Below are 27,391 nucleotides of genomic sequence, written 5' to 3'. Positions count from 1 at the left end.
CTGGCACCCAATTAGCTGTGAATGCCTTTCCAGATGTAATTGTGGAGGATTCAAGGACTGGTTACTCATCAGCAGCAAAGGCATCCAGGGGGTTGTTTAAAACTAAGCAAACCTCATCCAAACTTAATATTTAAACTCTGCCACTGGATTTTTGTGTGGATTCCTTCTGTCTTCTTTCCCCCAGGTCTGCACTGAGGGTTTCTTCTGGTTTCTGAAGGGCTGGTGTGGTGGTTGCTGCATGTTCTTGCCACGCCACACACGTTTCAGGGTTTGTGTTTAAAGATCTTGTTATGTTGGAAAAAACCAAGACTTCTGTAAACTTCTTTGGCTGGTGTTGACAGCTGGAGATGCCAAACAGAGATAATTCTGAGCTGGGACCTCCCCAGACAGGATTCTCAGGGGTGGAGCAGCTTGGAGGGCCAAGAGGGAGCAGAGCAGTGCTGGGGCCTCCTGGAGCACCTTCTGGGCTTTGACAAGGGATGGTTGATCCACTGGAGCCTCATCTCCTTCTGCTGAGACCAGAGAACCCCAAAACTGTGCCCCTGAAGTAGAGGTGGAAGGGGCAAGTTGGCACTGCCTGCCAGCTCTGCCCACTGAGTGCCAACTCAGAAGGGATTTCCCAAGGGCAGATCCTGCAGCTTCCAGATGTTGAGCTGCATTCTTGTCTTCAGGACAGGGGAAATTTTGGGGCAAACTCAACACTGAGCTGCAGCTCCTGGTTGTTTCTGGGACCATCTGGGTCATGGTGACTGAGAGCTCTGCTCTCCAGTGCAGTGGGAGCCAGTTCTGTCCTCCTGCTTTTTGTCTTTCTTGAGTCTCCCCACTGAGATCCCTCCTGAGAGTGCTTGAGACTCCCAGTTTTTCACTCAGTTTTCCCTTCCCTAAACTCCTTTCATCTGCTCTGCCCTGCACAGCTGCAGGAACATGTCTGGGTTTAAATTGAATCCTTTGGCTTCCAAGTTTCTCCAGCCACAAAGAAAGCAGAAAAAATAAAACTTGATGGGTGAGAGAGCTCTGAAAGAATCCCAGCCTGCCAAGAGCTCAGCCTCTCCCTCTGACTTGGCTCAGCAACTTGGCTCCTCCAGCTCTGCTTGCAGGACAGCCTGGCTGTCATCACGTGGAGAGAAGTGGAGTTATGGGATGGGATGCAGGGGAAATATTCATGTTTCTCCCTGAAGGGCAGCTGCTGATCCATGTTCTCAAAAAGGCTGGGCAGGGTTTTCTTCAGTGTTCAAGTCCCTGAGTTCCTCATCCTAAAAGGCTGAATTCTTTTTGTTTGTCTGTTGGAAAGATTGTTGGGTTTGGGGGTTTTTTTGTTGTTGTTGTCGTTGTTTTTTGTTTTGTTTTGTTGTTTTTTGGTGTGGTTGGTTGGTGGGGTTGGTTGGTTGGTGGGGGGGTTGGTTGGTGGTTGGTGGGGGGGTTGGTTGGTGGTTGGTGGGGTTGGTTGGTTGGTGGGGGGGTTGGTTGGTTGGTGGGGGGGTTGGTTGGTGGTTGGTGGGGGGGTTGGTTGGTGGTTGGTGGGGTTGGTTGGTTGGTTGGTTGGTGGGGGGGTTGGTTGGTGGTTGGTGGGGGAGTTGGTTGGTTGGTGGGGAGGTTGGTTGGTGGTTGGTGGGGGGGTTGGTTGGTGGTTGGGTGGTGGGGTTGGTTGGTTGGTGGGGAGGTTGGTTGGTGGTTGGTGGGGGGGTTGGTTGGTTGGTGGGGGGGTTGGTGGTTGGTGGGGGGGTTGGTGGTTGGTGGTGGGGTTGGTTGGTGGTTGGTGGGGGGGGTTGGTTGGGTGGTGGTGGGGCTGGTTGGTGGGTTGGTGGGTTGGTTGGTGGGTTGGTTGGTGGGTTGGTTGGTGGGGTTGGTTAGTTGGTTGGTGGGTTTGGTTAGTTGGTTGGTGGTTGGTGGGATTGGTTGGTGGGGTTGGTGTGGTTGGTGGGGTTGTTGTGGTTGATTTTTTGTGGGTTTTTGTTGGATTTTTTTGTTTTTGGTTTTGGGTTTTTTGTGTATGTGTGTAATATAATTTATTTTCCCTGCCTGGCTGTGCTTTCCTTACAGCCAGGGCACTGTGCTCTCTTTGCCATTCTCTGGTTCCCTGGGCAGCAGCTCCTTCCTGTGCTCTCAGCTGAGCTCTCTGGGCTCTGGGAGGGCAGAGCTGCTTTGAGCAAATCCAGCAGCCTCAGGGAATCTTTGGTTGGGCCTGTGCAGCAAACTCTGATTTCAAGGATTTGGAGGATGGAAACAAAGCAGGAGGTTGTTTTGCTGCTGTGGCCAGTCCTGGTGTGGGGGAGCAGTTGGATCCCTCCAGGTTGGGCTCTCCCAAGAGTTTGGGTCCTGTATCCCACTGGGTGAAGTGGTGGGAAAGGACAATGCTGGAGGATTCTGTCACCTCCCAGAGGAGCCGTTTCCTCTGCCACATTCCAGGGTTGATGCTCTGAACAAAATCCTGCCCTGCTGGAGATCTGGGCCAAAATCTCTTCTCTCATTCCTGCCTTGTTTCTACTCTTTAACTCTTGGAGGAGCTTCCATGAGTCTGCCAGGCAGTTTCACAGAATCCCAGACTGTTCTGAGCTGGAAGGGACCCACCAGGATCATCAAGTCCAACTCTTCAGTCAGTGGCCCACACAGGGGATTGAACCCACAACCTTGGCGTTATTTCAGCCAAGTTTTAACCACCTGAGCTCATCTCAGGGTTTCCTGTGAGTCTATAAAATATCTCCCTCAATGTTTCCACCTCTTTAAATGCCATTTGTCACCTCTGCAATTTATTCTGAGGGTGTTTCCTGGTTACAGATGAGCTGCTTGGACTCTTATTTTTTTTTGCCCCACAGCAGTTTCTCTGGCTCCTAATTAGATGTGGTGAGTTAATGAACGTGCCTTGGAAAGAAAGTGGGGTTTTAAATTTCTTGTTTTTAAGATATAAATCCCCTCCCCCAAATTCTGTGGTAATTTTTTTGCTTTCTGTGCCCTTCAAACCCCAAACACCTTTACCCACTTGGGAGCTTTCAAACTTAATTTGCTCCTCCCATGACAGTCCCTTCTGTTGTGAGTGTGGTGTGGATACACCAGCACAAAAACCTGACAAGTTACTGCATGAAATGACACATTTATTGAGAGGAAGGAACAATGAAACAATGGAAAACAACCTACTGAAATCAATGCCATTAGTGGGTAATGTAGAATATACTTTAGAAGCGAGTTCATCTCTGAGTATATTGAATAAATGACACATGTGAGTAGCTTAAGGTTCCTGTCCTTTCACCTGCATGGTGATTAAAACAACTTGATTAATATTGGAATCTGGGTGAGACTTTTCTGTGCTTTTTTCCAAGATATCCTGTGAGGAAATTCATTTTCCTTCCCTGAAAATTCCTCTTTATTTGTTCCACACACAGTTTCATCCTTGGCTCTCTATGGGATGTGGAATTTCTTGGGCAGTTTGCACTGAAAAGAAGGAATCTTTCATTTCCATGGGTGTAGGATCTGGTCCTTAAATCCCACAAATGGAAGCTGAATAACCTGGAAGGTCCTCAGGAATTGTTTTCAAAGGAACAAAAAGTGATGTGAGAACAGAGGGGAGTCCAAATGCAAACGTGAAGGGAGAGTGAAAAGAGGGAAATAATCAGAGAGGAAAATAGTTGTATTTCCAAGGAAAACTTGGGCAGAAAGGGAAAAGGAAAAGCTTCACATGGTTAAAACCTGAGGGCCAGTTCTGGAAGGAGATGGATGACTGTCCCACAGGGTTATGTGACATCATGTGAACAACAAATTATATCCATATTTTTACTGAAATACTGAAGGATTTTGAAGTATCAGGTCTCATTCAGACTTGAAAAAACCACAAAAGAACTGTTTGGTTGTTCAGGGCATAGGAATCATAGGACATGACCCAAATCCCAATGGAATTAACTTCAATTTACTGTCATTTGTCAGTAAAAGTTAATCATGCTGTGCAATAGAGCTCTTGGAGCTTAACACTAAAGGATACCCAATAACACAAAAGTAACCCTTTTTACAGGAAAAAAATGCAAAGGGTTCATTAAAAAAAATATTCCCCAAACATTCTGAGTATTTAATCCAGGACCCTGCAGTGTGTCCATGGGAAAACCCTCCCATTCACCCCCACAGGAGGAACACACTTTGCTGGATCAGTTCTGGGTTCAGGTTCTGTAAAAGTTCATTGCTCCACATGTAGCAAACAGGGAAGTTTCATAGAAACCAGCTGGCTCCCAATCAGAAGGTAAAATTAAATGACAGTGAGGCTGGAGAGAAAGAATTTTGATAAAATTCTCTAATTTATAGGAATTCTATTGAATAACTGGGTTTTCTGGCAGCACAGGATAAATTGAACTCCTTGTTATCCTTCTAATTGCAAAATTGTGTTGTATAAGGAGTGACCTTTGGAAAGTGTTGTTATATATTTCCATTTTATAAAGGTAAAATCCTCTCTTAGATCACCCAGAGTGAAAGGAACACTTTGTCCCAGACCTCACCTACAATCCATTCTCACTACAAATTCTGATTGCATTAACAAAAAGTTTGGGTTTTATTGAAAAAATCGTGCTCAGTAAGAGAGTGTGTGATTTCTCTGGGAGGGATTTTCTGCCTTAAAGAGTGACAGCTCCTGGACAAATCCAGAGCCAGGCTGCAGAAAGCAGGAAACAGCTCAGCAGACTCTGAATTCCCCCAGCTCCTGCTTAAAATGACATTTTGCCTCAGGTTTTCAGCACATCTGAAGGTTAAAATCAGAGTGTAGAGACTGATCTTACACTGGCACCCTCCAGAGTGGCTAAAAACAAAGAGGGCTTTATCTCAACATAAAACACCCCAGACAGCAGAACAGCAACAACTCAAACCTCAGAGGAGAAGCACAAGAGCTCAGCTTTGGGAGAAACCCAAGGCCTGGCCATTCCCTGGAGCATCTCACACTGAATTCCTAACAGTGGTGCCACCTGCCACGAGGATTCCCCATTTCTTCGTTTGCTTTTCCACTCTGGATCCAGCTGAGATGATTCCAGCAGGAAGTTGGAGCTGTGACACCCTTAGAGGCTTTCCCTGCCTGTCCTCTGGTTGTCCTTCAGCAGTTGGACCACGGGATGAGGGTGATGAGTGTCCTCAGCATCTCCCTGGAAGGCAACAAACCAAGAGACCTCAGCACAACCCACATGCCAACGTCCCTCCTAAGGCCACATTTCCTGCCTGGGCTTGGGTGAGTGCCAGGACAAGAGACCCTGGGCAGAGCTACCTGTAAGGATGCCATCCAAGAGGTCTGAGGTTGGCATGGAACAGAGCCCAGGGAAGTCCCCTGGTGCTGAGGGACTGGGAATTCCTCCTGGAGCATCCAAGCTGTAAGTCTGTGCAGATGGAGGAAGGAGAACAGCAAATTTCCAGTTATTATTGAACTGATTGGCTGTTATACTATGCTAAAGTTATATATCTATTATATATTGTATATGTAATAAATACATGTATTATATAATAGCTATTATATATGTATTATATAATAAATATAATTAATTATATAATAAATATAATTATATAATAAATATATAATATCTATTATAGATGTATTGTATAATATCTATTGTAGATGTATTATATAATAAACGTATTATATAATATTTATTATAGATGTGTTGTATAATATCTATTATAGATGTATTATATAAAAATGTGTTATATAATATCTATATATTATAGATATTATATAATATTATAGATATTATAATAATATTATATATATTATATACATTATATGTATTATATATATTATATATTTTTATAATATCTATATATTCTAGATATTATATAATATTATATATTATAATAATATTATATATAATATATATTATATGTATTATATATTATATATATATTTTATAATATCTATAATATAATATCTACAATAGCTATATATTATACAATATATATTATATAATACATTAATTATATAATACATTGGTGACATTAGAACCATTATTATTGATGTAAAATTAATATTAATTATTATTAATGGGTATTAATAATATGAACTAAATAATAATTAATTAATACATGGATATATAATACTATTTCTATACTGTTGGGTTCTGTATATTTACACTGGTGGGAACTCTTACCTGGCAGAGTCCAAAAAGACTCTAGAAAAGATAAAAGAGCTGTAACTTTTTTAAAGCCCTGAATATTTGCTTTATCTTGGACAGGAATCCTGGAATCTCTGCCAGATATTGCACTACAGAGCAGAGTTTCACTTTAGAAACTTTCTCCTCTGTTAAGCACTCAAGGCTCTGCTTTTCAGTGCTGGTGTCTTGTTTCCTGCACCAAAAATTTAGCCAATATTTGCTTATAATAAATGTAACAGTCCCCAGAGTTTGGCTGGGATAAAAGGGTGATTAAAAAAAGCTTATGCAGTGGTTTTCTTCCACAAAAAGGGGATTTTCTGCCCTCTGCAAGGCAGGACAAGGCTGGGAGCACCATCTGCTGAGTGGCTTCTGTTCCTGACTGAATTCCCTGGGATGGTTCCCAGAGCCCACGACAATGAGCACCAGTTACCTCCTGGAGAATGTTCTGGGCCCTGTGAGAGCCAAGCAAAGCCAAGAGCTCCGTGTTCTCCTCAATTCTGGCGATTTGACACGACCTCAGTACCTGCAGGTGACAGCAAAGGCTGTGATGGCAGCAGGAGGAGGAGCCCCCTGGCCATGGCCCAGCCTGCTGTGCCCTCACCTGCAGCTCGGGCTTTCCTCCCATCTGCAGCAGGCAGTGAATTCCCTCCAGGATCTGATCCCGGCGGAGCCTGAGGAACCTTCCCAGGTCAGTGTCCGTGGCGGTTCTTTGGGATTCTGTCACCAGCACAGTGTGGGCAAGAGCAGCACAGTGCAGAGGGGTCAGACCTGGGCAGGGCAGAGCAGGGGGGAGTCAAAGCCAGAGCCTGAACCCCTCCCTGAGCAAATCTCTCCATAGATTTGGGACTCCCCACTGAGATTCCGTGTGGTTAAACCTTTCCTCTTACCATAGTGGTCAGGCAGATCAACTTCCACACACACCCCATTGTTTTTGCAATGCTTCAAAACCTGGAACGAAGAATATCCAGGTAATTCCTGACCTTTGGCAGTGCCAGGATATCCCCTCCTCCCCTACCTCCATCTCTAACCAGAGCTGATGTTCAGGGATAGAAAACCCCTGTATATTTTAAACCCAAGAACATACATTTACTCTGCCTTTACCCAAGAAAACTTACCTCTAAACCCTCAGATATCCATTCTCTGCACACAGATGGAGTTTTCCTAAAGCTTTTACCCAACAAAACTTACCTCTAAACCCCTCAGATATCCATTCTCTGCACACAGGTGGAGTTTTCCTAAAGCTTTTACCCAACAAAACTTACCTCTAAACCCCTCAGATATCCATTCTCTGCACACAGATGGAGTTTTCCCAAAGCCTTTGCCCAACAAAACTTACCTCTAAAACCCTCAAATATCCATTCTCTGCACACAGGTGGAGTTTTCCCAAAGCCTTTACCCACCAAAACTTACCTCTAAACCCCTCAGATATCCATTCTCTGCACTCAGGTGGAGTTTTCCCAAAGCCTTTACCCAAGAAAAACTTACCTCTAAACCCTCAAATATCCATTCTCTGCACACAGATGGGGTGGAGTTTTCCCCCAGTCTTTATCCACCAAAAACTTACCTCTAAACCCCTCAGATATCCATTCTCTGCACTCAGGTGGAGTTTTCCCAAAGCCTTTACCCAACAAAACTTACCTCTAAACCCTCAAATATCCATTCTCTGCACACAGGTGGGGTGGAGTTTTGACCAACAAAAACTTACCTCTAAAACCCTCAGATATCCATTCTCTGCACACAGATGGAGTTTTCCCAAAGCCTTTGCCCAACAAAACTTACCTCTAAAACCCTCAGATATCCATTCTCTGCACACAGGTGGAGTGGAGTTTTCCCCCACCCTTTACCCACCAAAACTTACCTCTAAACCCCTCAGATATCCATTCTCTGCACACAGGTGGAGTTTTCCCAAAGCTTTTACCCACCAAAACTTACCTCTAAAACCCTCAGACATCCATTCTCTGCACACAGGTGGAGTTTTCCCCCAGCCTTTACCCACCAAAACTTACCTCTAAACCCCTCAGATATCCATTCTCTGCACACAGGTGGAGTTTTCCCCCAGCTTTTGCCCAACAAAAACTTACCTTTAAACCCCTCAGATATCCATTCTCTGCACACAGGTGGGGTGGAGTTTTCCCCCAGTCTTTACCCACCAAAACTTACCTCTAAAACCCTCAGATATCCGTTCTCTGCACACAGATGGAGTTTTCCCAAAGCCTTTACCCACCAAAACTTACCTCTAAAACCCTCAGATATCCGTTCTCTGCACACAGGTGGAGTGGAGTTTTCCCCCAGCTGTCCTGCTCGTTGACATTGGCTCCCAGGGATATCAGGTCACTCACCATCAGGTGCTGGTTCTTCTCTGCTGCCAGATGCAAGGCAGTCTGAGCAGGGGAGAAGGGCACAGAGTTGGTGGGAGAGGCAAAAATGGGTTTAAAACAACAATGTGGGGAGTTGGGACTTGTGCTATTCCTCCCTCCCTGTTCCTGTGCCCCTTCTCTCCCAGGACCCCCTGTCCAAAAGGATGTTTGGAGCTTAACTGAGGCTTTGAAAGGTGTTTGCATGGGATAGAAAATGACTTTATTTCTGACACAATAACCTTCCTACCCGTTTCTCTGCATCCTTCTCGTTGATCTTATTTAGGGATGCAAATCTCTGAGCCAGGGCATAAGTCAGAGCTCTTCTTCCCTGAGCAACAGCCTTGTGCAGCAGCCTGGAACAGAACCCAGTTTGGAACAATTAGAAGGTAAAACAGCAGTTAAAACACTCAACATTAACAAGCAGAATGTCTCATAAAGCAGGAAATGTCCAGGGTGGCAAATGCCAGAATCTTGGGGGTATTTAAGCATTTATTTTGTCTTTATTAATAATGGAGTTGCTGATTTTTGTCTGCCAGGATTTCTTGCTCCTCCCTTGTTGCTGTTACACAATTCTTCTCCAGGAGCTGCTCCACAATTCCTTTGTGCTTCTGTCTGTGTTTGTACAGGGAAAAGAGTGGAAGATCCCAAAAAAACGAGAGAGGGGGAACCATCCACTTGCACTTAAATATTTCCAACCTGGAATGGAGTCCCGTGGGGACCTCAATGTCATCTGAGTGTTGAGTCTCACTGAGCTACTCAAAATAGCACAAATGTTTCTACCGAATTTCATTCCCAAAAAAGGGCTTTTTTTCTTGTAAATTGTTCTTGTAAATTGGTTTTTTTCTTGTAAATTTTCTTGTTCCTGCTGGAGGAAAAATTAATGCAGGTATTGACTTTATTTTTTTCTCCCCTTCTCTTGCAGCACGTTATTCTTGAAGACACCCAAGTAACTCTGGCATGTTGCTAGTTTTGTTATTTTATTGCTACTATTTCTGTATTTATATTTTATTATTTATTTGCTGTTGTTGCCCTGTCAGTAGAACTCAGCTTGCTTGGTGTAGTCCTGCCTTTATATGTACTTTTGAGGCTGTTTAAATACTTCATAGAACTCAGTTGTCTGGTGGAAATTTTGCATAAACAAGAGAATAGAAATGCCTTAATTTCTTAATCATGATTTATTTCATTCCTCTGTGAGCATTTTTTGTTTATTACTTAAAAATTAAGGAGGAAATATGGTAATAGGTGGCTTGGTGCAATTTCCTTAGTTACATTCTTGGTGGAAAATGAAGCCTAATTTTATTATTGCATTAGTATGAATAGAACATGGTACTCCAGGGAAGAGGACAGGGCTGTGCTCACCTTTCCCTGGGTGGAGTTATAAACATTTTAAATTGGGAAAGGGAATTAATCCCCTTCTCACCAAGACCAGGAAAGTTGCCAAGTCATGCCAAGCTTTCTGTCAGTCTGATTTGATCCAACTTCCCCAAACTTCCTCAGCTGCACAGAACCTAATTCCATAGTTTATATTTATTTTTTTATAAATAGCTATTTTCCCTATAAACACACCATTCTAGAAATACTGGGATTTACTGGGATTTACTGGGATCAGTAAAACCTTTGCTTTCTTTTTATATCCAGCCACTCCCAGTCCTTTGGGACTAGCAGGGTCTGTTTGGTTTTTACAACTAGTTAATAACCCCAGTAATTACCCTGTGAGTGTCTCCAGCATGGCCAAGATCTCTTTGGCTTATTTTTTCTCAGAAATAATTACTTATTTTGCTGATTTATATTTTCTTGTGAATACCTACATAGACCTCTCAGTCTTGCCTGTTTTAACACCCTGCATTTGTCCTGAGAGCAGCTGCAGCTCAGCAAAGACACTGGACACACAGAGCCTTTATGGTTTTACTCCCAGCCCAAAATTCTGTGTACTGAGGCAAGTCTGAGCTTCCCACTCAGCACAGAACCTTTGTTGGAGGTGTGCAAGAAACAGGTGAAGAACCAGGTGAAGTCAGAGCAAAGGCTCAGGAGAAGGGGGGGCCCAAGAAGCAGAAATCAGGAAATTTCAATAGAAATCAATGTGTTTCAGTAGAAAAATGGGAGACCTGTTGCCATTCTCATCAGGAGCAAGCAGCTTGTCAGCTGGGATGTTCCTCAGCAAACTCTCCTCCCTGTGCAGCTGGAACTGGAAGAAGGAGAGGGCAGAGAGGTCCTGCTGTGTGAAGGAAGCTGGGACCAGCTTCAGGTGTCCCTTGGTGTCTGCAGGGCCCCTGGGAGCTCCCATCCCTGCTGGGCTGAGCTGCGCAGGTGTGTCCTGGGAAGAGCTCCTGGAGAAGTCCCTGTGGGAGCTGCTGAGTGCCCCCTGCACCCACCAGCTGCTCTCCTCCTCCTCTGTCCTGGAGAACATCCCTGGAGAGGTTTGGTGGCCACCAGGGAAGGAATTCTCTGCCACTTCCCTCGGGGTTGGGTTGAACATTCTGGAGCAGCAGTTCTGGTGCAGTCTGGTGGGGCTGGGCAGCCTTTCCTTGCTCCCTGCACTTTCCCACCGGGAGCTCTGTGGATCCATGGAGAAGCTCTGTCCAAACCCAGCTGGCACAGCCCTCAGAGCCTCCTCCTTCTGCTGGCTCTTGTTCAGGTCCTCCTGCAGCACCTCCACCAGGATATCAAGGTCCTCCAAGCCTTTCAGCGTTTGCCCAACGTTCTGCTTACTCTGAAACAGCACCAAGAGCAGGGAGGGTGGAAATGGGGGAGGGAGAGCAGACATGAAGTGTCCTGTTCTCCCTCGGTGATGGAACAGGAATTATGCCCCAGGAGGCTGGCACAGAGGGGCTGAAGGAGCAGGAATTATGCCCCAGGAGGCTGGCACGGAGGGGCTGAAGGAGCAGGAATTATGCCCCAGGAGGCTGGCACAGAGGGGCTGAAGGAGCAGGAATTATGCCCCAGGAGGCTGGCACAGAGGGGCTGAAGGAGCAGGAATTATGCCCCAGGAGGCTGGCACAGAGGGGCTGAAGGAGCAGGAATTATGCCCCAGGAGGCTGGCACAGAGGGGCTGAAGGAGCAGGAATTATGCCCCAGGAGGCTGGCACAGAGGGGCTGAAGGTGTTCTGCATACCTGTCTAAGCTGCTTCTCTGTATAAGGGTGAGCTCTTCTCTTCTCTGCTGGAAAGAAAGGAAGAAACAAGTTGTTTAGAGTTGAGAGGGGAGACACACACAGGAGATCCTCCCACCAGAGGTCCTGCCCCAGGTCACCCAAAGGTGGTGGTGATGCACAGCTAACCTGCCTCTGTAATTTGAGGGGAGATGGGAACCGTGGGTTGGACTTGATGACCTCAGAGGTCTTTTCCAACCTAATTGATTGCATGGATCACTGCCCACAGGGGAGAGGTGGTCTGGCTCTTTGGGTACCCAACACTGATGATCCCACCAGCAAACAAAGCTCTTTTACCCCCAGAGGAGTTTCCAAACCTTTTTTCCCCGAGGATCCTTTGGTCACCATCTTCACTGATGAGGCTTCCTGAGGAGACAAACCACCCAACTCAGTTTGAGACACACTCAATATGAAGCCCTGGCAAATATTGTAACCTGAACCAAGTTAACTGTGCCCTGTGCTGTGTGTTTTCCTTGGCAGAATCTGCAGGTGACAGAATTCCAAGAGTGGGTGATTCATGGCAGGCTTATAAAGGTCTTTACATCAAACCAGGTATGTGGGAGCCCACCACCTCCTCGGGCAGGTTGTTCTCAAACCTCTGGTGCTGGAGGAATTGGTTCTTGGTCCTTCTTTGGTCTGTAACACCAATGGCATGGGGGGCTCCTGCTGCCACTCTCTCAAGCCCCCACCCTATACAAAATCTGGTATGTTCTCCACCTTCACCTAAAGCATTAATTTGGTGAGTGGAAGAGACAGGTGTGACCTCTCCAGGACCCTGGGAGTGTGGGGGGTGTGCCCCAAGATGCTGCAGCCCTGGGATTTTCCAGCCTCACCTTGCTGTGGGTTGGGTCCAAGCCTCTGGAGAGCCGGATTTTCCTCAGCAGTTCCCGCACTGGCATCCTCACTCTCACACCCATGTAGCGCTTCTGAGGGGGATCAGAGCTAAGTTCAGAGTCTGGAAAAGTCATAACATGAGGCTTAAAGTAGCACAATCCTCTGAGCTGGTGTGGAAGGGTGGGAGGATGAGGTCCCCCCGAGGGGCCACCTGTGATTCCAACGTTCAGCACCTCTGGTGGGGAATGGCCCTGCATGTTCCCTGCCTCTGGCTCCCCTTCTGCCTAACAATTCCTTTAAAGAATTCCCTCTCCCTCAAGCCCAGGGGATGCCACAGGGACTTAGAACATGTGTTTGCTCTTGGGGAATATGTCAGAAGAGTTCAGAGCTCTTGTCCCCCTCAGTCACGTTCTGCATTTCATGTGCTGTGGTAAATTTGGCTTTGCAGTTTCCTGCCCTGTGGTTTGTTCTGGTGTTATCAGTGGAACAATAAGGAGCACAATTGGTCCAGAACTGAGAGGGTGATGCTCTGGCCAGTGGCTCTCAGTGTGTTTGGATCCAAAGGGAAACAACCATTTTCTGTACTGAAATGAAACAGTTATTTGAGAATAAATCTCACTGCCCAAACAAGGTGCTCTTTGTCAAAACCAGCTGCTCTGGGATTGTTTGGGATGGTTTGTTAGACCTTCTTGCATCTTGTCCCTTTATCCCCAGACTTGAAAGACTTGCCCAGATTAGGAGCTTAAATGCTTTTGCTTTTGAAACACCTTTTATGTAACCCTTGTTTGTGTCGTGTGTGTCCCCCCACTCGAGCACAACCTTCCTCTTGCAGAATGCATTCAGTAACTTTATAAAATGACAGATTTAATGTGGTAGATCAGGGTCTTCCCCAGCTGGTTAGCACAGAAAATACACCGTGGGGAAAGCCACTGTTCCAAGGAAGGGCAAGCTTTGGGAATCAGAGCGTGGGATAGGGAGCAAGGAGTCATCCAGCAGCAATCTGGCTGGAGAAGGGAGAAGCTTCTCTCCCCAGCACAGGGAAAACATCATTTGTGCTTAAACTCACTGGCATTAACACAGCACCCTGAAGTGCAAATTGAGTTGGGAGAGCAGATCCCACTGCTGGAGAAACTGGTGCTGAATGAAACAGGAGGTGCCTGTGCCAGCACTCCCCACCAAGCCCCTGTGAGTGTGCCCTGCTGGACTCTGGCTCAGCCCTGCAGAGCCCAGGGATGGCAGCAGGGCACCTCCCAGGGCAGGGTGTCTCTGGGCAGGCAGCACTGGCATGGGAACCAGCCACACGAGATGGGGGTTCTTGTGGTGTGCTCCTGTTTCCCTTCCCTGCTCCGGGCAGTGGGAGCTGCCACCCCCCAGCAGGAGGATCCCAGGCAGCAAATGGGGACTTTGGAATACAGATGGAATTGTTGGTGTGTGCTGAGAATGCTGGAGTTTCTCAGTGTTGGGATCTCATTTCCCTTCCCTTCCCTGCCCTGGGCAGTGGGAGCTGCCACCCCCCAGCAGGAGGATCCCAGGCAGTGAATGGGGACTTTGGAATACAGATGGAATTGTTGGTGGGTGCTGAGATTGCTGAAATTGTCAGTGTTGGGATCTCATTTCCCTTCCCTGCCCAGGCAGTGGGAGCTGCCACCCCCCAGCAGGAGGATCCCAGGCAGCAAATGGGGACTTTGGAATACAGATGGAATTGTCAGTGTTGGGATCTCATTTCCCTTCCCTGCTCCGGGCAGTGGAAGCTGCTGCCACCCCCCAGCAGGAGGATCCCAGGCAGCAAATGGGGACTTTGGAATACAGATGGAATTGTCAGTGTTGGGATCTCATTTCCCTTCCCTGCCCCGGGCAGTGGGAGCTGCCACCCCCCAGCAGGAGGATCCCAGGCAGCAAAGGAGCCTTTGGAATACAGATGGAATTGTTGGTGTGTGCTGAGATTGCTGGAGTTTCTCAGTGTTGGGATCTCACTTCCCTTCCCTTCCCTGCCCCGGGCAGTGGGAGCTGCCACCCCCCAGCAGGAGGATCCCAGGCAGCAAAGGAGCCTTTGGAATACAGATGGAATTGTTGGTGTGTGCTGAGATTGCTGGAGTTTCTCAGTGTTGGGATCTCATTTCCCTTCCCTGCCCTGGGCAGTGGGAGCTGCTGCCACCCCCCAGCAGGAGGATCCCAGGCAGCAAATGGGGACTTTGGAATACAGATGGAATTGTCAGTGTTGGGATCTCATTTCCCTTCCCTGCCCTGGGCAGTGGAAGCTGCTGCCACCCCCCAGCAGGAGGATCCCAGGCAGCAAAGGAGCCTTTGGAATACAGATGGAATTGTTGTTTCTCAGTGTTTAACCGACCACTGAATAATTAGAACACTGAGACCTCACCAAACACCATTTCTTAGACTGTGCTAGAAATTCAGACAATTCCTCTTTTTTTAATGAATTATTTACTATTTGTAGAGTATTTTAAAGGCTTTATAAAAACCCACTAAAATTGCTAATATATTGTCATCTTACATGGTTTTCCAGTAAAAAACTGCCATATGATGGATGAGACTACATGCCCTGATGTATCCTAGAAACAGAAGAGCTCTGCAAAGACAATGATTCACCAAACACACCTTCATGAGACTTTGAAAAGTTAATAACTCAGAAGGTCTTATCTATCACCTTGCTGTTAGATCCAGAACTAACCCTGCAATTCAGGATGTAAATGAGCAGCAAAACTCTGGAGCTGGACAGAATGATGGAATATTGAGCATCCTTTACAAACACAGGCATTTCTGAGCTCAGCAGCAAACCCAACAAACCCAACCAAGGCTGGGCAGGAGAAGATGCTGGATGAACTCTCCTGGCACAGGAGTTTTGTGCTGGCACCAGAGGAGCCCCTTCAAAGCTTCATCACTTCATAAAAGAGGAAGGAAAAAAGGTAGGAAATGTGAGTAAAGGTTTTCTCTTACCAGCAGGAGCTGCCACCCCTGGAGGGTTCCGTGGGGGAGGAGGACACGGCTGGGGACTGGCAACATTCAGCTCAGTTAATCCAGAGTCTGGCAGGGATGGGCTCTGCTGGAAACAGCCCTTGGGACTGGCAGTTTCCCCAGGCAGAGGAGAGCCCTGGCCTGTGCTGTAGACACAGAGTTCATTTTCCCCCCTGGTTTGGTTCACCAGCAGCTCAGGACTCATGCAGGCTGTTTGCAACATTTCCACTGTGTGTGCAGAGAAAGATGAAGAAGAAGAGGGCAGGAAAAAATCCCCTTGTTCGTTGTGTTTAACAAAATAATAATAATTTTAAAAATTTTTAAAAAAATCAATCCAGTTTCACACTGAGCCCATGGTGATTGCATGAGATTCTCCAATGTGATCAGCCACTGGGAGCTGGATGCAGTTTCCCTCTTCTCTTTGGAGCAACAAGTTCCAGCAGTTGCAGAATAAACCAGCCTTGGAATCCCAGCAGGCTCTGGAAGCAGCTTTGGAGAGTTTCTTGGCTGCAGTTCCCTGCTCTTTATACTCAGGTAAGGTTTGGAGGAGTCAGCCTGGGAAGGCTCCACCCTCTTTCCTAACAATCCTCAGCAGCTGATGAAGAAATTACTTTTCCCAGGAAAAGCTTAACTACGAGTTGGAAAATAGTTTTTCTTAATGCATGGAACAGAAAAATCAAACTCTGGCTGAGTTACTGCAAAATGCACGTGCAGGGAAAGCAGCCCCTGACCTGGAGTAGTTGATAGGACTGTGCAAACTGATCCTGGGGTAAATGTGCTGGAAATTCTTTCCTCAGCAACAGCTTTCAGATGGGACAGAGTTAGTTTTCTTCTTGGAAGCTGCTACAGGGCTGTGTTTGGGGTTTAGCCTGAGAATGATGTTCATGCCACAGTGTTCAGCTGTTGCTCAGTGGAGTTCACCCTAAATCGAGGAGTTTTCAGTGAGGAGGTGCATAAGGAACTGTGAGGGGCTGAACTGGGCTGTGCTTCACTTGCCTTAATCAAGGTTTATTTATCTCTCTCCCCCTCTCTCTCATTTCCATTACTATTTATTATTGTTATTTATATTTTTATTATTTGCTTTATTTCAGTTATTAAACTCTTCTTATGTCAACCCACAGCTTTTTTGCCATTCCACAGGTCTCCTCCCAGGGGATGTGAGCTGGTGCCTGGGGGGTATTTTATTCCTGGGGGGTTAAACCATGACAACTGGATATAATTCTTGTAGGAAGTCCATTTCTTTGTCACAGGGAAACCTCAGTCTCAGCTTTAAACTCCATTCTCATGCCCCTGGGAAATGTATTTTGTTGTACCATCCTGTGGGCTCTGCCATTTCAGCTCTACAAGCAGATATCTCTCTCAGTTATCTAGTTTGGAGAAGAGATTACAATGCTTATCAAATGCATCTGGAGTGTCCTGGAAAGCATTCCAGCTCTGCTCCCAAGAAATCTCATCCTATGTATCAGTCTGAGCAGCCAGACCTTCTGGGGCACATTTAAAGAGCAATATTAGATCTGTGTTTTAGTTTAACGTGGGCAGTGACTCCTCTCTCTGACCTGCACAACCCTCTGTCTCCTGCTCTCCCTGCACTGGGAGTACCAACTGCAGGCTCAGGGACGTTGAAAGGAGTATTTAGGTATTGATGAAAGGAGATTGGAATCAGGAGCTGCTCTGCATTGCAGAGGCACTGGGAGGGCTCTCTCCTGGCTCTCTGCCCCACAGATCCTCTGTCTAGTAAGGGAAGTGCCTTTGGAGCTGGAGAACATGGACAGGGCTGGTGCCCCCCCAGCCTGGCAGGGCTGCCCAGGACTCACCTGCCAGGGCAGGGCAGCTCTGTCTGCTCCTGTGGGACCCACAGGGCTCTGCAGGTCAGAGACACAGGGAGCCAGAGTTCCAGTCTATTGTAACCTGTTTGCTTAAGGGGAAGGGACTGGTTAAAGGAAATTTCAGAAGTTAAAAGGTTGTCTCTCTTTCTGATATCAAAGTGATGACAAGGAGTGTCTGTTTTTAGCTAAGGGCACGTTCTGCTGCTTGGGTAAATGTTTTCCTCCCTTTTCAGCCCCTTTGCCTTATTGATTGTGGGGGTCTAGGCCAGTTCCCCAGGGACAGGGAACTCTGTTATTCTGTAGGAGGTTCAGCAGGATGAGGCACCAGCTCAGGAACTCCTCTGCACTGGCTTAGGTGGGAGAATTTGGCCAAGTGCAAACAGGAAATTGCTGCAATGAGTCATTGCATTTATGGGGCAGTAAATCACAGCAGAGATTTCTCATCTTTCTATTCTCTTCCATATTTCCATCTGTTGAATATTTTTCGCTGCTTGTTTAGGATCTGTGATTGCACCCACAGGAAAATGGGAATGAGCCTGGTTTGATGGCACACAAAGGACCAAAGGAGAAGGGAAGCAGCTTTTCCAAACTAGCACCAAACCCCTTGGAATGTGGCCACTGAAAGGACTGAGCTCCAAGGCTTTGCATTTGTTTAACTGGGAACCTTGTGACTCTCCTGCTTCCAACCCCAACAGGTACCTGATATTTGAAGTGAACCCTTTGTTGCTCTAATTTCAAATAGCTCTTATGAGTCTTATTATACAAACAAGCACTGCTGAGTATGAGCTGTCCATTTCCAGCTTCACCTCTGACTGTTCAATAGCAATTTTCAGTTTGGACCCTCTAATAATGTTGCCTCATGTCCCTTTGTATCCATCAAGGCAGGGCAAGTTTCAGCATGAACAGCAAGCAGAGAGATCCCAAATAGGACTTTCTAGGATTTGTAGATGCTCCTTCAGTTGGTACCTCTTGATTCCCACAGCAATGGACAGAACTATTTAGTTTATTACCCACTGAAACTGGGGCTGGGAAAAGGATTTTCCACCCAGGGGTGTAGAATATATTCATTATCTTCCACAGTTTTAGAGAGTTCTGCTTTTTTAACTATTCTATGAAATGGAGGCAATTTCAAGCATTGAAGGTGTAAGAAATGAGGATATGAGTGTGAATATTTGGGTGAAGTTCTTCAGTGACAACCATCTGGGGAAGGGGGGTGAGGTCAAGCCCAGGTTTGGGCATAAACAGCTGTCTGAGCTTTGAGGGGAGACAGGTTTGCACTTCCCACTCCTTGTGGGAAAATCTGCACGCCAGCCCTTTGTGCTGGGGGAAATTCTTGCTCCTTTGTAGGTATCCTGTTGGAATTACTGATCCACTGAATTAGGAATTCTGATTATGGGTGTGAAATTTCAGCAAAACCAGCCGTGACCACCTGGAGGTTCCCAGGGAATAACTGGCATGAAAGTAGGTCCTCTCCAAGCCAATCCTGAGGGCAGCTCTGCAAGTCTCTCTCTGCATGTGAACCTTCAGGTTGTGCTGCCAGAGGGTTGAACACTCCTTGCCTGCCTGTGGATGGAGGGGGATGCTCTCCAGCTCCCTTCATCCCTTGTTGCTACATGTCTGTGTGCACACACCCACTGCAGTGGCATTTGCTGGGGAAGGTGTTGGCCTTTCCCTTTGCAGGCTCTTGCTTTGCCAGCTCTGAACTCACCTGACTACGAAACTCAAAGGATTCCTTTATTAATATTCTCTTTTGCATACGGAGGGATTAGGGGGTGGTGGGATTTGCATGGATGCAGAAAGGCAGCAGGAGGCTTTTCTCTGCTTTCAGTGTCTGATTGGATTACAAATAAAATAGCAAGGATTTCAAAGCTCATCTTTAAAGAGAATTATGCATATAATTCCCTCTAAAGCTGAACACCAGCCTGTGTAAAGAGAACCTGCACTAAATGGGTGAGCAGTAATTTAAAAGGCTGAATAATGAGGCTGTAACAAATTCAGAGCTGGTGTGGGTCAGGCCTGGGTTGTCCTGCCTGGCTCTGCTCCCAGTGCCAAGTGACAACGATCCTGGCAGTGGGATGTGCACTGAGCCTGTGCTGGCACTGCAGTGGGCTGGGACCTGTTTTGCCACACTCTTCATAGCAAACATGGCAGAGACAGGGCACTGGGCACCGGGGGGTGGCTGCTGCCAGGGTCCTGTGGGTGATGCCCCCAAAGACACAACTCCAAGGAGAGCTGGCAGTGCTGAGCAAAGGAACCTGGGCAGCTCCAGTCCCTTCCACAGCTGAGATATGAACTCTGTGTACTCCCTGTGCAGTGCAGAACTGCTCCAAGGCAAAATGGTTTGTCTTGCTGCAGCCATTCTGCTCTCCTCAGGATGCCTCTTCTGGTCCTGCTGTCCTGCTTTGCAATGGCTTTGAAATATTTGGGTTTGTTGGGTGGAAGATGATGTGTTTTCACTTAGTGGTGGTGATTTTCTTTCAGTGACAATTCCATGCTCTGCTGTCCCTTTAGGTGACAGAAATCAGAACATGGCACATGGACAAGGTCACTCTTCACATGTTGTGCCTTCCCAGTGCATTCCACTTTTATTTGGGTGTGCTGGATGATGTCACCTCATCTGTGACCACCTTCCCTGAGAAGGGAGGTATCCAAAGGGTTCCTGTTGGTTTGCTCAGCTCCAGGAGGGTTTCCCTCTGTCCTGAGGAAGTCACACCACTGGTTCTGTACAGGCTGCTGTGTCTCCCCACCCACTGCCCACAGTCCATGGCCTGAGGGCTGCAGGCACCAGAGCCTGTGGAACAGCCTGAGGTCTGCAGAGCCATCCTCGCTGTGGAGGACGAAAATACCAGGAGAGTGCAAGTGGGTCACAGCTCTACTGAATTACAGAATCAGTGAGGCTCCAGAATACCTCCAAGGTCATCAGACCCAACCTTGGACTGACCTCCACCTTGTCAACCAGACCACAGCACTGAGTGCCATGTCTAGTCATTTACTGAGCACCTCCAGGGATGGTGACACCACCCCTGTCATGGGAAGCCCATTCCAGTGGTTATAGCCACCCTTTCCATGAAGAAATTCCTCCTGATGTCCAACCTGACCCTCCACTGGCACAGCCTGAGGCTGTTCCCTCTCCTCCTGTCCCTGTTCCCTGGAGCAGAGCCCGACCCTCCCCAGCTCCCCATTCCTGGCAGGGATTGCAGAGCCAGAAGGTCCTCCCTGAGCCTCCTTTTCTCCAGGCTGAGGCCCCCCAGCTCCCTCAGCTGCTCCTCAGAACGTTTCCCCTCCAGCCCCTTCACCCCAGAGGGGTTGTTGACAATGTCATTGTCACTTTCTGCGTGACTTCTGTTGTTTCATTTCCAGGACCTGTCTGTGCCTGACTCATCTGCAGAGTCTCTCCATGGTTACCTCCAAATGTTTGCCTTGGACTCCGAGCTCCCCAGGGATGGCACAGCTGGCATGTTCAGACTGGGTTTCCCTGCCTGAGATACTCCACCATGATGGAATCTCTCTCCTTTTGGGCTGTTTGACTTGGTCACCCTCAGACATAAACCTGGACATCTTCCAGGCTGCCTGTGCCTCTTCAGACCTGGACAAGCAAAGCTGCTCCTCCTGTAGGACACCAGTTTCTGGGGCTCTGGTATAGAGTGATCAGGAGCTGCAAATTGTTGAGGACACCCAGTTGTCTCCTGTTCTTGAGGAATTGCAGGTGATCAGGGTTGGAGAAACTCTTTTCTTCTGCCTGGTTTTCACACCTGGAGGTGGGATTTGGTTTCCTCTCAGTAAAGCTCTGAGAACCATCAGCCTCCACTCAGAGGGACGTGGTTGTGTGACCTTTGGTGTTCTTCTGGAATGGTAAGTAAGGACAGAACTCCGAAATGTGGAAGTGGTTTGGGGTGTTGACCTAAAACTGCCTGACCTGATCCCTTCTGTGAGGCAACAGTGACCTCCCCTGGGCACGGATGAGCTGTCCCTGCTTTGTGTTTCTCCTCCATTGACTTGGCAGATCCATGATGGAATCGATCACCCAATCCCAAATGACATGAAACACTTCTCAGCTTTCCAAATAACTAACCAAGCCTGAGCTCAACCTTGTTTATTAATCAGTTTTCTGCCAGAGATTTCCACCAGTCCCTTCCTGCACAAATACCCAGCAAATGGAAGGGAGAAGCTGAAATTTAGAGGCCTAATTGGCATAGAGAGACAAAAGGGATAAATCTGATTATTTGGAGCATTGTGGGGATTCTTCCTTTGGGTTCTTCTCACTTGAACTAATTTTTCAGTAAGAAAGTTGGGGTTTTCTTTCAGGCAGATTTTAAAAAGGTGTTGCAAGCAAAAAAAATCAGATTATTTCCTCTGTTCTTTGGTTTGGTTTTTGCCTCCTCTTTTCTGTTTTCTTTGCCAAAGGAAACCTTTAGGAAACATTCTGGAGCCTGGGTTCAGAAGCAGCTCCCCCAGTGCTGAGTGTTTGCAGGTGCTGCTTTCTTAGCAGAGTTCAGTCCTTCCCCCGGGGGTTAGAGAGGAAACTGCAGCCCAGGCTGCTCTCACATGGAGCTGATGGAGCAAAACCTGCTGGTGGTTGACAGCAAACCCTTTGCTGAACTGTGGAGGGGAATAATTTAGGTTGGGTGGTGTCAGAGTGGAAGCTGCAAAACTTGGTGTGCAGGGGCAGGCTGGGGCAGGTCTGAGAAAAAAAATCAGAAAGAAATTCTTTGCAGAGAGAGAGCTCAGGCATTGGAATGGGCTGCCCAGAGAGGGGGTGGATTCCCCATCCCTGGAGGTTTTTCAGCTGAGCTTGGCCGTGGCACTGAGTGCCATGATCTGGTAAAGGGACTGGAGTTGGACCAAGGGTTGGACTTGATGATCTCAGAGGGCTTTTCCAACCCAATCCATTCTATGGATGTGGCACTGAGTGAGAATCCACCATGTCTTCATCCAACCATGTCTTGATCCAACCCTACTGTGATCACCAGCCCAGGCACTCCGTGCCCTGGGCTGGTGATCACAGTGGGGTTGGATCAAGGGTTGGACTTGATGATCTCAGGTCTTTTCCAACCCAACTGAGAAGAGCAACGAGGCTGGAGAAGGGACTGGATGTGGCACTGAGTGTCCTCTGAAACACCTCTAGGGACAGAGAATCCACCATGTCTTGATCCAACCCCACTGTGATCACCAGCCCAGGGCACTCCGTGCCCTGGGCTGGTGATCACAGTAGGATTGGATCAAGGGTTGGACTTGGTGATCTCAGAGGTCTCTTCTAACCCAACTGAGAAGAGCAACGAGGCTGGAGAAGGGACTGGAGCACAAGTGCTGTGGGGAGAGGTTGAGGGAGCTGGGGGTGTTCAGCCTGGAGAAGAGGAGGCTCAGAGGTGACCTCAGCACTCTCTGGAACTGTCTGAAGGGAAGTTCTGGCCAGGTGGGGGTTGGTCTCTTCTCCCAGGCACTCAGCAATAGGACAAGGGGGCACGATGGGCTCAAGCTCTGCCAGGGGAAATTGAAGTTGGAGAACAGAAAGAAATTCTTTGCAGAGAGAGTGCTCAGGGATTGGAATGGGCTGCCCAGAGAGGGGGTGGATTCCCCATCCCTGGAGGGTTTGAACCTGAGCTTGGCCGTGGCACTGAGTGCCATGATCTGGTAAAGGGACTGGAGTTGGACCAAGGGTTGGACTTGATGATCTCAGAGGTCTTTTCCAACCCAATCCATTCTATGATTCTATGAATATTCTATTTGCAAACTCCCCCTGCTCTGACATGCACAGAGGGTTTGTTTTTCATACAAATAACCTTTGGGTGGTGGAAAAGGATTTTGAATCAGCACTTTCTGATCCTTGTTGGATGCACATTTGGACTCCCTGAGGTGTTTGGGGGATTTCTGTGCAGTTGTTTCAGTTGGAGCTGAAAGCACTGGGAAAATGCAGTAATGGGGGTTGGCTTTTAAAAACCATTTTAAAATAGTTTTGCAAACGTGAAATCGAATTTTAGGAATTTGTTAAAAAAAAATCCAGTTTAATAAAGCATTTAGGACCTGACCTAATGAGCAGTGACTTCAGGGAACCAAACCAGTAAGTTGCTCTCAATGTGCACTGTTTGACTTTCCCTCAATGGTAATTTATTTGTATCTGATTTCTCAGCATCCTTTTAATTTGTGACAAGTAAAAACCAAAAACAGGTCAACAAAATAGAGGGGGGACAACGTAAAATGTTGTCCTTATATCCCAAATTGTGTCACTAGATGGTGCTGGGAATTAGAGCTCGGCAGCAGAACCCACGTCAGACACCAGCAGGGAAGGGAAATGCAGAGGAGGGTGTTGAACTCTCCTGTTGCAGTAAATCTGATGCAGCAGGAGGATGTGTGAGGCTTTCCCTGGGCTCCCAGTCTTGGTTTTAAATGGGCATCAGTGAGGAATATGAAAGAAATAGAATTTTTTTCTTGCTTTTCCCTCCCTGAAAAACAGAGGACTCAAATATTGGTGTTGTTTTTTTGGACTGTGACTGTTCCACCATGAGCTGTAACCAAAATGTGGTGGAAGGGACTGGGAACTTCCAGAAATGAGGCTGGTTTGGGTCCTGAGTCAGAACAGTGCAGATGGAAGCCCAGGGAAAATATTCATCTCAGAGGACTCCTGGAATTAAATGAGAGTATTTAGGGTTAATTATTAAAGCAATCCATGAGTGGGGATGAGGAAACAAAAGCCCTCCGTGCATTTTGCCCTTCTGAAGAAACACTGAAAGGCACAACCAACAATGGGTTCTGCTCTGGGTCGAGTTTCAGGAGCTGTTCCCAGCCAGGCAGGTTGGATTTCATTCCCAGGGGCCTCCAGCCAAACCCTCAGCAGGGAAACGACTCCCACCCAGGGCAGCCCCACCAGGAAAGGCAGGAATTGTTCTATACAGGCACAAAAATGCTGTTTATTCTGTTTATTCTGCCTGCCTAGAGCTGCTTTGCTGAGACACACCAAGCCCCTGCCCTGAGCATGTATTTCTGTGGAGATACAGAATTAATTCTGAGTATTTACAGCACTGGGGAAGGTCAGAGCTGCTGGATTATTGTCATTGGGTGTGGGATTATCCTGAAAAAGGAGTAAAAATACTGTTATTCCTCATCCCTGACCTCAAACAGTCGCTTTGCAAATGGAGAAATAATTCTGATTTAAAAACCAACAATAAATAACAAATTTCCCTGTAGGAATGGAAGGCAGGAATTTCATGGGATTCTGGTTGGCCTGAGAGGACAAAGCAAAAATAAAACAACCCACTCCTCTGGTCAGCAACCAAGTTCATGATACCCAAAGTTAACCCTTAATTCTGAAATCCGATCCAGGCATTTCTGTGCTGATCTCTGGATAAAAACACCCTGAAAAACAACTCTGGAAAAGCTTCCAAGATTGCTGAGCTCTTTTATTTGCTCAGTGCTGTGGACAGCGTTGCTTTGGGGCTTTCTGCAGGGATGGGGCAGCTGCTGTTTGTCTGAAAATAAGGAAGGACACCTTGTCCATCCAGGGCTGAGCAAGGGGCTCAGTGGCATCAGGTTCCTTTGTAGGGGAATGAATTAATCTGAGAGTTGGTGTGTGCAGTTTTAACAGCCAGACCCTTCTGTTTGCTTAAGCTTAGGCACCAAATTCGAGGAGAAACCTCCCAGTCAGACAGGGCTGTTTGAGGAGTTCAAATTGCTGCTCCTGAGTAGTTGCATTTTACAGAAATGTGTTTGTTGCTGATAGGAGAGATTTGCTGAGGATTATTCTTGCTGTAGCTCCTGTCATTTGCTTGAGCCAGGAGTAAATAAAAGCTCTCCAAGGCACCCTGAGAGGCTCAGACTCCCTGACCAAACCAGTCCAACCTGGGCACTGTCTGGGTTGGTTTCTTGGCACGTGTGGCTCTTTTTCCTTGGGCACAAGTTCCCATGGAGTGTCAACATATTCCCCTCGTTGGGAGTCAGGATTTCATTGGCATAAATCAGTGGTGTGGAGTCTGACCCAATTTCTGACCCAATTAGACCTGCATCTAATCCTTCTCTCTGGGGAAATTCCCCACCACTTCCTTCTGTTTAGCTGCTGCCCCCAAAATTTCTGCCCTGAGAAGGTTGAACTCTTTGGCATCAGAGCCCCTGTCCCTGCCAGCAAAGTGCTTTCACTGAGACAGAGGAAATGGGAACACAACTCCACAATGTGATATCTTGGAGTTTTAGGGCCATGCTGGAGTTCCCTTGGACAGCAGAGACCAGAGAATGGAAATGCCACCAAGAAAAATTGAGTTCTCACCATCCAGAAGGTTAATGACTCACTTCAGACCACAGACTGAGCTGCTTTCATTGGGGAATCAATTCCAGCAGGACTTTGCTAATTGAGCCAATGCTTTCCTGCATTGAACATTCCCAAAACTACACTTATCAAGGAGCAGATGATGCAATTTTCTGGGATGTGGAACTGGCTGAGGGTAAGTTTGAGTAGGGAAATGAGAAAATGCAAAAATACAGGTGTTGCCTGGAATTTGCTCCTCCTTGTCCAGGGTTAAGAGGCTCGTGGAAAAGCAGCTCACACAAGGAGATCTTGCTTTAAGAAAAGGAAAAGAGGAAAGGATTAAATATTTACCTAGTCAGAGAAATGCCAATTGCCAGATTAAATATGCAGGTTCTTTGTTATCATTCCAGTGATTCCAGAACAAAAAGTCAGAGCTGAAGGAGGAGCAAATACCTGGTACAAGATTTCCACCTGTGCAAAGCAAGAGGAGACTTGTTCTCTCTGGAGAGCAGTGACCCCCTAAACCACTGGGAGTGTTTCTCAGTCCTTCTGCACCTTTTCCTACTTCAGAGCCATTATTTTACCTTCCTGCCACTTGTATGTACTAAAGCAGTTCCTGAGGAGAACCAAACTATTTAAAATGTCCAGGTAATTTCTGCACTAACAGAACCCACTGCAATGTGTGGACCAGGGATGGTCAGAGATCCAGTTCCTTGCAGGACTGAATTTTAGAGAGTGACCTGGAGACAAGACTCTTCATTCCTGGTCTGTAGGGTGGGAATTTGGTTTCTCTTTTGAAAAACCATCCCCTGAGTCCTCATTGCAGTAAAAGAGGGTTGCAGTAATTGCAGCTCGTGCCCTCCCTGCTGAGTCACAGAGTCACTCAGGCTGGACCTCCAAGACAAACAAAGTGTTTACGATACCATCAAACTGCTTCATTCCAAACCTGCTGCTCCTTTAACCTGTCAGGTCTTTGACCTGAAGACACTCTTCTCAATGTATGGATTCTTTGCATTCTTGGCATTCCTGAGGGCGCTGCTGTGCTTTAGGGAGAGGGGGATGATCTCTCCTTGCTCACTGTCTCCTGGGGGACACCCACCAGGGCAGGATTGAGGTCTGGGGGATGGTTTGGTGCTGCTGAAAGCTCTTTGTGCCATGCTCAGGAAGGATGGGGATGTGCAGGATTTCAATTAACCCTCCCCTGCTGACAGAGCCTGTGTTTGGTGCCAGCTGCCTCCCCCAGGTTCTGGCTGGCACAGGGCACAGAGGGCTTGGTGTGCCCTGGGGGAAGGGGTTTGGCTGGTGCTGAACTCAGAGCTCTGGTCCCAGCACTGTGTGAACCTGCAGGAAGGTCTTTGGTCCCTGTGGCTGAATTTCTTCTGCCTTGAAGTCAGGATCTGTCAGTTAAACATGGAATTCTCAGCTGGTCATACAATTCCATTTCCAGTCAAGACAGAGCCATCCTGGGGATTCACCTGAACTCGGATGTGTTGCAGGAATTACCTGTTGGAAATTCTGTTTCTAAGGGCTGTGTCTTGGAATTTGGGTTTGGGTTTTGTTTTCTCTGAGCTCTGGGATACTCAAAAATCTGATCCTCAGCACCACAGGATTGGTTTGAGATTAACAGGATTAAAGAAACTTCAGTGTTCTCATATTTGGAGTCTATTCTTGAATCTTAAACATTCTCATTAGCAAGTACTTCCCTTGCAGTTTAAATCTCTGTGATTGGCCTTTCTTAATTAGAGATATTCTCTTACCCATTAGAGATATTCTCTTACCCACTTGATTCCAGGTGCTGGTTCTTTATTATGAATGTTAAATTCCAAAAATTAAATAAACCAGAACAGTGGGAAGGGGGGAGGGAAAGTGCCAATCTTGGCAGCTCAGAGCTGGCAATGAAGCACCACAGGAGGTATTTT

General features: G+C 47.1%; 1 protein-coding gene across 3 annotated transcripts; it reads right to left on the bottom strand.

Annotated features, from left to right (window-relative positions):
* Positions 1 to 3,072: 3,072 nt before the first annotated feature.
* On the bottom strand, positions 3,073 to 15,897 carry LOC139682232 (NF-kappa-B inhibitor zeta-like). Of its 3 annotated transcripts, none has more exons than XM_071576371.1 (12): positions 15,396 to 15,897; positions 12,443 to 12,564; positions 11,927 to 11,975; positions 11,574 to 11,620; positions 10,567 to 11,171; positions 8,709 to 8,814; positions 8,339 to 8,485; positions 6,992 to 7,052; positions 6,712 to 6,872; positions 6,535 to 6,633; positions 5,228 to 5,336; positions 3,073 to 5,108 (listed from the first exon to the last, which is right to left on the bottom strand). In XM_071576371.1, exons 1-12 carry the CDS (start codon positions 15,634 to 15,636, stop codon positions 5,098 to 5,100), a joined length of 1,758 nt encoding a protein of 585 aa, XP_071432472.1. In that variant the 5' UTR covers positions 15,637 to 15,897; the 3' UTR covers positions 3,073 to 5,097. The 3 variants fall into 3 exon arrangements, with proteins under 3 accessions (XP_071432472.1, XP_071432473.1, XP_071432474.1); XM_071576372.1 differs by having other exon boundaries at positions 11,574 to 11,617; XM_071576373.1 differs by having other exon boundaries at positions 12,443 to 12,535; positions 15,396 to 15,559.
* Positions 15,898 to 27,391: the final 11,494 nt, after the last annotated feature.

This window comes from Pithys albifrons, chromosome 23 (assembly GCF_047495875.1).
Source record: "Pithys albifrons albifrons isolate INPA30051 chromosome 23, PitAlb_v1, whole genome shotgun sequence".
Taxonomy (NCBI): domain Eukaryota; kingdom Metazoa; phylum Chordata; class Aves; order Passeriformes; family Thamnophilidae; genus Pithys; species Pithys albifrons.
Note: the sequence above shows the minus strand (reverse complement) of the source record. Positions and strands in the feature narration are given on the sequence as shown.

Excerpts from the sequence above, each read along its gene's own strand:
- LOC139682232 (XM_071576371.1), bottom strand. The coding sequence starts at position 15,636 with ATGTTGCAAACAGCCTGCATGAGTCCTGAGCTGCTGGTGAACCAAACC. Across the intron at positions 11,621-11,926 it reads AGGATCCTCGGGGAAAAAAG|CAGAGAAGAGAAGAGCTCAC; the intron begins GTTTGGAAACTC and ends CTTTCTTTCCAG. Across the intron at positions 6,873-6,991 it reads TGATCTGCCTGACCACTATG|GTCTGACCCCTCTGCACTGT; the intron begins GTAAGAGGAAAG and ends TGCCCTGCCCAG.